Here is a 9,980-nt window from a genome sequence, read left to right as displayed (position 1 = left end):
TCACTAAAACGACTAACAACATGGGGTTGTGACGGCATTACTCAGCTCCGGAATTAATCTCTTTTAATTCCGAGATACAGATCCACTCTTCAAAATTCACCACGACGCATATTCCTGTCGCATTGTCTTCTTAATTTTCTCCCCCAGCACTATTGTGCTTCACTGCAAAAAATTACGAAATTTAAACTTCATTAGCGGATTCTACCCAATTTCGACCATGGCCCTTGGGTCAGGAAATTTATTTCTTGGCCCATTGACTTTTAGCTGCCAGGCCTTTTGTAAGCCGCTGTAATAGCCCTGAGGGCAGGACTCGGCACAAAATTCTCGCATTCCGCATTCCGCAATATCGCATTTATGAACACAAGAAAACCGTAATGAAAATCGTTGCACATTTTCACGGCCGCTGACACTCTTTAAAGTAGAATTAGAGTCACGTGTTTAGCGTCACAGAAAAAAAAAAAAGTACTCAAGCAATTTAATAGAAAATCAAAGAAAAAGAGTAAAGATATATATCTGCCAACGCTGATAAGGATATTGTACGTTACGGTAATATACCATGAAGTTTCCTTGGGATATTTGTTTATTCTCTCTGGTTCTTGTTTTGATGAATCATAGCTATATACCATCAGCAATACGCAGAAATGAAACGAGGATCCTCTGCTGGTGGAGGTGTTGCCACGTTGGCGGCGATTGTCTCTTTTTTTTTTATTACGTCATTTGATCACGGCTCGACAAGAGCCGATCATTTTCAGTTTCTCACAGAGATTTGGCTGGAAAAGTATATATTCGACTGGCAACCCCTGGATGTTCCGCTGTGGGAATACAACGTACATTTTCGTCATTTCGGCTGACGTTGTTGACGAGTCTACAAGAAGATTTGCGCTGCATATATATTTTTTCTATTTTCTTGCGGAGGGAATCGACTGCAAGCTGAAAAAGAATGATCGGTAAAATGCAATTTTGTAGCAGTTTCGAGGGGACTTTTCGTTCCAAGTGGATCATCGAACGTTTCAGCTCGCTGGAATGGGAGAATGGACAAAGGTATAGAAGTGAATCCTTTCAACTGGAGAAAAACGGCATAGAGTGGCACTTGCTATTGTTTCCTGGAGGGAAAACAGAAGAATCGAAGGGACACGTTCTTTGTTCTCCCGTAATGAAAAGCGAAGTGAAGGACCTGAAAATCAAGTTTAGTGTGTCCCTTCGCAACACTAATGACGAGATTTTGTTCAACATAAATCGCATAAGCACAAGGACTACCTATGGGAGAAGTCCTCCAAAAGTCATGGAGAGAGAAGCTTTGATATCAAAACTGGTCAACGACATTTTGATAATCACCGTGGAAGCGACGTATTCCGCGATTTCTTTCAAAGATAGTTCTGGTATTCAGCACTGTGCAGAAAGCACAGCAACATTGAAGGTGATCAGTGATTTCAAGAAACTGTGGGCAAGGAAAGAGAATGCAGATTGTGTAATTTCCGTTGGCAAAGAGGACATCCCCGTTCATTCTGTCGTCCTTGGTGCTCGCTCGAAAGTATTTGCGGCCATGTTCAAGCACGACACGCTGGAGAAAAACACACGCCGAGTGGAAGTGACCGACTTCGGAAAAGACACTATGGACTCCTTCATGGAATTCATCTACTCCGGGAGTGTAGTCCGGATGGATTGTGACATTGCCTTGGAACTTCTGCGAGCCAGTGACAAGTATCACGTGAGTGACTTGAAGTCGTATTGCAGCAATTACCTGATGTCTCTGCTAGACGATCAGAACGTTTATCAGATTCTCGTCTGTGCTGATACTTATAATGCGGATAGACTCCGCGGCCAAGCCATCAAATTCTACTGCGACAACCTGTCAGAAGATGACTTCGAAGCTCAACGTTCGTTCTTCAAGACGCGACCGGAACTGCTTTGTGACATCGTCAAGGGGCTGATCGAGAGAAGAGCTCCCAAATCAGATGGACAGGAAAATGAAAATAACAAAAGACCCCGAAATGAATAAGTTCAATCGGAATTCGATGATTAAATGTAAGGTGATTTTTTCTAAATTCATGAGGGCTAACTTTTAAGAGATGATGTAAGACACCTAAACAATAGCATTTTCGATCATAGAATGTACGGTCGGATCGCAATAGCACTCCACCGAAAACAAATGTCATATTTTTCCGACTGATTTGCTGCGATATGTGCTATCAACAATTCGAGGGTGCATATGCACCTTCGAATTAGAGTTTGTTATTTATAGGTGCAAGGGAGCATCAAGGTTATGCTACGCCAAAAAAAAAATCAAGCGGTATAATGACTAGTGGTGGAATTTGCGTTACTGGTAACATCATGAGAAGGCCTGCCACATTACAATACCCTGAACCCAGGGCCGGCACCAGGCATGAGGTGACGAGGCATCCGCCTGGGGCGGCTGTTTTTTTTACCTCTCTCAAGTAAAAATCCTCTAAGTTAGGTAATGAGGTATCAAGTATATACAATGCTTTTGAAATTCTCAATTCAACTCTTTGCTATTCCAAGTTCAATCCCTGTCAATAGAAACAGCTCCTTCCTTGCACTTCCAAAAATTGCCGTCGGTCTCTACCGATAGGCCGAACATAGCCGGATTATAGCTTCTATAGTTGCACCCATCCTTCGGGAAAGTTCGAAATCGCATAACTGACGGGAACTTGTGTGCATCTGGTTATTCAGGTTCAGGTCTCTAAAACAGCTTTTTTCTGAAAAATGAGGTTCCTGCTCTTTTTTTGCAAAGGATCTTTTCACTCTTTATCAACATTTTTCCAGTTGATTCCTTTTCGTAAATACTTCAGCAAGTTTGGATTCTTTGTTCATCTTCCGCCAAATGCCCCTTTTGTCCAACATAATAATAGAAATAGGTCTATCTCTAGCGTAGTGCTGTTTTGGCTCAAGAATGTTGTTGACTGCTTGATTTTTTTATACCACTGGTTCTCCAAAGTGCGCATCGCGGCACCCAGGGGGCGTCTTTGTGAGCTTGCGATATCTGCCTGTTCGTTGCTTCGAAGTAGTGCTTTATTAGGCTGCTCTGGGGAGCCGTGGCTGATCGTCGACTAGGGCAAGAAAGCCGTTGGTGAGGAAAGTTTGAGAGCCACTGCTGTATACCTCTATCTGTTCTCCTTCAGCCTGTGAGTTATTGAAATTTGCTGACGGACTCCTCTTCTTGCAAAACAGATACCATAAAAAGCCTCCAGCTTTGTGCCATTTTTCTGCCGTGGTCTTCACGATGCTTCAAAAATAATATTATATTTTGCTTGCTTTGGCCCGACGTATTCCCCCATTATAATTGGACAGCCCAAAATATCTCCAGAAACTTCGACACTCTATAAGTGTCAAGTTTTTTGCAAAAAGAAAACCTAAAATTTTTGGGTTATTTATTGTCTTGTCTTTTCTATGGGGTTAGACCAGTGTTTCTTCAAACGCGGCTCCTAGGGGCGTCGCCAGCCTTTCTCAAGGACATCGCTGTGAGCTGTTGACATTGATGATTGGCTATTTAGTGCTTTGAAAAGTGGTTCTTTTTTTGTGGACTATTCTAGGGAGCCGCGGATAAACATTGTCACGGCAAAAAGCCACAGGTGGCAAAAGTTTTAGAACCACTGCTCTAAATTATTAATCTGATCTGCTTCCCCCCAGGGGGGCTTGACCAACACTTTGGAAGCCACTGTATTAAGGTAACAGACGCCAAAAAAGAAAACTATTTTCATATAATCGTATTCAAGGGGCGGCAAAATTTGTAGGTCCGGCCCTGCCTGCACCTTCGAATGATCGATTGCACTTATTGCAGCAAATTCGTCAGAAAAATAAGATATTTGCTTTTGGTGAAGTGCCGTTTGTGCACTCTCTAAAAACACCTACCACCTTTGCTGTAGCTATTCTACCGCACATTCTATGACGGAAAAATAAAGTTTTCTCTTTGTTTAGGAGTATTATATCACCTGTTAAAGTTTGTCCCATGAATTTAGAATCACCCTGTAGTGCTGTTCATTTGGTCATATTTACTCAACACACCAGCTATAATGCATTCAATTTCCACTTAATTTCGTATCCAACATCATGGTTTCCGATCATGACGTGTGCATGTAATAAAGGGGTTACGTGAAACGAAAAGTGACGGAACCGGACTAGAAAGCACTCATATTGAATATTGTTTATAAGAGAGATATATTGGAGACGATAATCAAACACATTTGGATCAATGGTAAAGTTCATCACCTTTGGTTTAAAAATTACTGTAAGTTTTCTCAATGTTAATTAACAATTGGAACGATAGCAGGCCTTCATAAAATTATCCATGATTAATTAAAATTCGTGTTATATAGTTTTTTTGTGTGGTATGTATTTATGTTAGTTTTTGGTTGCGTTTACAGATGTTAAAGTTCAAAATCAGATTTTTACCATTAACGACACTGAATAATATTGCTAGTCCACCAGTTCATTGATTTTTTCATGCTCTCTGGAACGGTGTTTCTCAATATGGGTTTTGCAAGAAACAATAGTAACAGTGGCGAATAATCCTACTAATGTTCTAGGAATGTAGGGAGAATTCCCTGAAGCATGTATATTATGCCAAGCAGAGGCGGGTTTATCGGCGGAGGCCCCGACTTCTGAAGGGTCCCGAAAAATTTAAAGGGACCAATTTTTTTTTCGCCAGGGCCTCAACCGACTTTAATTCGCCTCTGATTCCAAGGTCCTTGCAAGGGCATAACCCGTTCAGACCCTGGTGCCACAAATGTGGGTTGATTTTTCTCTTTTGTAGAATTCTTTCTTTTGACCTCAGAGAGTTAAGCCCTGACTTAATGGATTGCGTAAGTTTTGAGTATGAATTTTGAGGGCTTTCATATCGTGTCCGGAAAATTCACCGCCAGCAATTCACCGACAACAATTCACCGCCGGAAAATTCACCGACCAACAATTCACCGCTAGGAAAATTCACCGACCAACAATTCACCGCTAGGAAAATTCACCGACCAACAATTCACCGCCATGCTATTCACCGCTAGGAAAATTCACCGACCAACAATTCACCGCCATGCAATTCACCGCTAGGAAAATTCACCGACCGACAATTCACCGCCATGCAATTCACCACTAGGAAAATTCACCGCTAGGAAAATTCACCGACTAGCAATTCACCGACAACAGTTCAATGCGAGGGAGTGAGCGATTGAGTTACTGAGTGACCGAGTGAGTCAGTGATTGAGTTACCGAGTGAGTGAGTGACCCAGTGAGTGAGTGACTGAGTGACCGAGTAAGTAAGTGATTGAGTGACCGAGTGAGTGAGTGAGTGACCAAGTAAGTAAGTGATTGAGTGACCGAGTGAGTGAGTGAGTGACCAAGTAAGTAAGTGATTGAGTGACCGAGTGAGTGAGTGACCCAGTGAGTGACTGAGTGACGAGTAAGTAAGTGATTGAGTGACCGAGTGAGTAAGTGATTGAGCGGGTGAGTGAGCAATCCAGTAGTGACTGAGTGACCAAGTGAGTAAGTGATTGAGCGGGTGAGTGAGTGGCCCAGTAGTGACTGAGTGACCGAGTGAGTAAGTGGTTGATCGAGTCAGTGATTGAGCCAGCGAGTAAATTGGTTAGTGAGTGAGGGAGTGAGTGAATTGGTTAGTGAGTGAGGGAGTGAGTGAATTGGTAAGTGAGGGAGTGAGTGAATGGTCAGTAAGTGAGTGAGGGAGTGAGTGAATGGTCAGTAAGTGAGTGAGGGAGTGAGTGAATGGTCAGTAAGTGAGTGAGGGAGTGAGTGAATTGGTAAGTGAGGGAGTGAGTGAATGGTCAGTAAGTGAGTGAGGGAGTGAGTGAATGGTCAGTAAGTGAGTGAGGGAGTGAGTGAATTGGTTAGTTAGTTAGTTTTTAACGTAGTAGTGTCACAAATGATTAAAAAATCCGATTGTTCCGAAAACGTATTTATGATGGTGTTGATTTGAAGACACTTGGATCGGGCGTCCTTTTCGTCCTGGTGGTCGTCGCGCTTTGACATCGACATTCGGAACTGCTTTCAAGGAACGCGTAACGATTTGCCAACAATTCTATAGAAGGATGGCATCGAGCGTTCCAACAGCAATTATCTGCTCACCACCCAGATATATGGAAGTTCATCGGTGCCATAAAAAGAGAACAGAGTTTGAATGAAGTTCGGATGGAGCAAATTGTAAGTGGACAAAACCATCACATTGATTAGGAGAAAGAAATACCGGGACTCTGCGCAGAGATTAAAGAATTTAGTTGATAAGTATCATCAAGGATGTGACATTTAAGACTATTTGAGAGGTTATAGCTCATAATGTATCATTTTAATTATGATATCAATATTTGTGAGAAATGAATATTTTTCTACAGTTTTTTCTTACATTTGCGTGTTATCTGTTTTTCTAGATTAGTAGATTGGAACCCTTTAATTATAAATATGTAATGGAGGAAATCATGTCGAATATTGTTAAATAAATACTGTATGTTTTGAATGAAAATTTTGTCAGATATTACTAATTAAATATTGTAGGTTTTGATTGAAAATTACCAATTAAATATGTATGTAATGAAAACTGTGTGAAAATTATCCTTCCAAAATACTCCTCTAACATTGCCCAAAAAGAATGTCATTTTTTATATCGTTTTTTGAAGCTGTGGTTCCGTGAGTTTCAGTTTTCGAAAATGTTATTTGTCACCCAAGAGGTTTTATGTCCAAGAATTGGATGTTTAAAACGAGATAATTTCATACGATTTTTGAACTCACGCATATAATTTTAAACAATATGAGGCTATGGCTTTCTTTTACCAGTTTTGCTGATTGAGAAAATTAAACTTATCTTTATATTCACTTTATTTCATTAATTTGTTTTCCAGCATCAGTAGTTGGACATAATTATATGGCCTCTACAAAACGAACTGCGTCGTAGTGAACTAATATGAGGTGGGGATCATACATAATCACCGGTAAATGTTAGAAAATAACTAAAAGAGCTCTAGAACAATATTCTAAAAGTGAAAGCAATACAGCCAGATTCGGTTATAACGCCGAAATCCCGCGAAATCTTCGATGTCGTTATAACCGAGTTTAACTGTATTTAAAATACTGGTTTTAATAGGTGTGGCATCATCAACAACCAATTTCAATCCACTGCTGGATGTAGGTGCTCTCCTTAGATTTCCCCTCAAACGAAATGCGATATTTTATGAAATTTTCGGAACTTCTATATGGTAATATTGCAACAAAAAATTAAACAAAAAATTCAAGAAAACTTCGACTATAAACGAGTAAAACCGTGACATTTTTCAAAAAGTCTGGATGGAGAAGAAAAAACAGAAAAACCGAACTGTCACGGGAAATACGAGACAAAATGCAGGACATGTGGTCACCGATGCCTAGACTAGATTTTTAAAGATTTGTAAAATCACCCCTACCAATAGCGAGCTCTAAATCCACCCCCGTCTTCAACATATAGGCTTGTGTCATCTGCGAATGAAATTATTTTACCGTTCTACTTAATTTTACATAAATCATTAATATAAACTAGAAATAATTATGACCCAAGGGCCGATCCTTGTGGGACTCTTTTCATTATATTTCAAATGTGCTGATTTTACCATTTATAATGGCAGCTTGTTTCCTATTGTAGTAATATGTTTTAAACCAATATAGTACATTACCTCATTTGCCTGCTGAGAAGTGTTTTTATTTGTTAGAATATTTAAATCAACATAATCGAATGTTCGTTTTAAGTCGAAGACTGTAAGTCAAATGTCAAAATTCAACCCCCCTAATAAAGAGGGGGGGGGGGTTCAAAGGTTATATGGAGTAATCATCACTGAGCCGAAATCCCTGAAGCCATAAATATAAAATTTAGTAAGCATTATATTTTATTACCAGTTGTTATCCGCGGCTTCGCTCTCGTGTGTTTTTGCAATCTCAAAATTACTCTCACCTCATAACCCCCATGGGTGATGAACTTTCAGAAATCCTGTCTTAGTGTGTATGTACATTATAAAATATAATACTAACTAAATTTCATATTTATGGCTTAAGCGACTTCGGCTCAGTGCTGATTGCTCCATATAACTTTTGAAACCCCCCCTTAGGGGGTTGAATTTGGAAAAATCCCTTCTCAATGAGTCTATATTACAATATTGATCTAATGTCATATTTATAGCTTCAGCTGTTTCGGCTCGGCATGATTTCAACGTTGACCGCCCCCTCCCCTCTTATGACGCCCTTAGGTTGTCGAATATGGAAAAACCATTTCTTAGTGAGTAGTGAGTCTTTACGTCGTGAAAAAAACTATTCACAAAATTTGATATTTACAGCTTCAGCGGTTTTGGCTCGGCGATGATGAATCAGCCATGACATGTTACTTTATATACAGTACTAGGGGGCTCTGCTCCCCTACCACCTTTGGCGGCCAACCCCCCCCCCCCCTTTTCTCTTCATAACATATCTTGTTTATTTCGTTTCACTTCATCAGCGTGCTATGGAAAGGGACACGTGAAAGCACCAGCTTACAGAAGAAGCGAATTTTATAATAATAAAGCAACAAAAAACAAATGTGATTCATCAAGTAACCCCAGAAAACTTCCCCATGGGGGTCCCCAAACTCCAATTCGTTGAATTGTAGTGGGGGCCCTGACTGTATTTATCTCGGGCTACCGATGTCTTGCAAATTTTACAATGTTAAACAACAAAAATCAATGAGATTCATCCAGGGACACCCGAAATGAAACCTGTCAACTTTTCCATGGGGCCCCGACCTGAAGGCTTGTCGGACATACCCCCTGTGAGTGTCCACGAAAATTTTTAATTTTTATCAATTTTAAAACGAATAAATCCAGGGCCCACATCTAGTAACGGGGACCCAATACGCAGATATTTAGTGGGGCACCCAGACACTGGATTTATCTCGGGCTTCCGCTGTTGAAAATTCTACAATGTTAAACGACAGAAAAGAATGAGATTCATCCAGTGCCCCCAAAATGAAACGAGACCCCCAAGCCAATCGGGCATCCCCCTGTGAGGGCCACTGCAAATATTCATTTTACCAACGAATAAAATCCAGCAACCCGAATCCGTATCATCTGAATTTCTTCTCATAAAGTCATTATTTAAACTTTCCGCCATATCTTTAGGATATTGCACTTACTCACTCAATAGATCACTCACTCACTAGATCGCTCACTCACTTAGCAGCTCGCTCACTCACTCACTCACGGACTGACTTACTCGCTCATTGAATCAGTAACCCACTCGCTCACCGAATCACTTATCCACTCAGTCACTCACTCGGTCACTCAGTCACTCACTGGGTCACTCACTCACTCAGTAACTCAATCGCTCATTCCCTCGCTAACTGACTCGCATCGAACTGTCGTCGGTGAATTGCATATCGGTGAATTGTTGGTCGGTGAATTTTCCTAGCGGTGAATTGCATGGCGGTGAATTGTTGTCGATGAATTTTCCGGCGGTGAATTGTTGGTCGGTGAATTTTCCTAGCGGTGAATTGCATGGCGGTGAATTTTCCTAGCGGTGAATTGCATGGCGGTGAATTGTTGTCGATGAATTTTCCGGCGGTGAATTGTTGTCGGTGAATTTTCCGTAAACCCTTTCATATCAGAGGACAGCACTTAAAATTGAACTTTCAAGGGGTTTTTAAGCCACCTTCCAGGGGAGAAAGTGCCTCCGGGAAAAGTGTGATTTGTCGCATAAAATTTGATCGAACATTTGATTGAAAATGAACATCCCTCTGGAATGTCAGTTACAGGGAGGCAATAAGTTATTCCTAATAAATGGTGTAAAATTACTATGGACAGGACCTTCATGTCTTATTAGGGGCCCCTGCAAGTTTTACATCAGCAGATTTTGACTCCCTTCCCCCCCCCCCCTTGTCAGCAAAACTCTGACCCAGCTCTCCCCTCTTCAGCAAAATTTCGTCAGCTCTGCCCCGAACCTCCTATCGCATATTGGGATCAGACGTACGT

General features: G+C 41.0%; 1 protein-coding gene across 1 annotated transcript; it reads left to right on the top strand.

The window, feature by feature from the left end:
* The first annotated feature begins 940 nt into the window (after nucleotides 1-940).
* LOC149084636 (speckle-type POZ protein-like) lies at nucleotides 941-2,440 on the top strand. Its single transcript, XM_089235355.1, has one exon. It carries the CDS (start codon nucleotides 941-943, stop codon nucleotides 1,997-1,999), a length of 1,059 nt encoding a protein of 352 aa, XP_089091481.1. The 3' UTR covers nucleotides 2,000-2,440.
* Nucleotides 2,441-9,980: the final 7,540 nt, after the last annotated feature.

Source organism: Pholcus phalangioides, unplaced genomic scaffold, assembly GCF_987345545.1.
Source record: "Pholcus phalangioides strain wild (caught in Gottingen) unplaced genomic scaffold, Ppha-v1.0 ptg000008l_1, whole genome shotgun sequence".
NCBI lineage: Eukaryota > Metazoa > Arthropoda > Arachnida > Araneae > Pholcidae > Pholcus > Pholcus phalangioides.
This window is presented reverse-complemented; position numbering and strand designations above follow the sequence as displayed.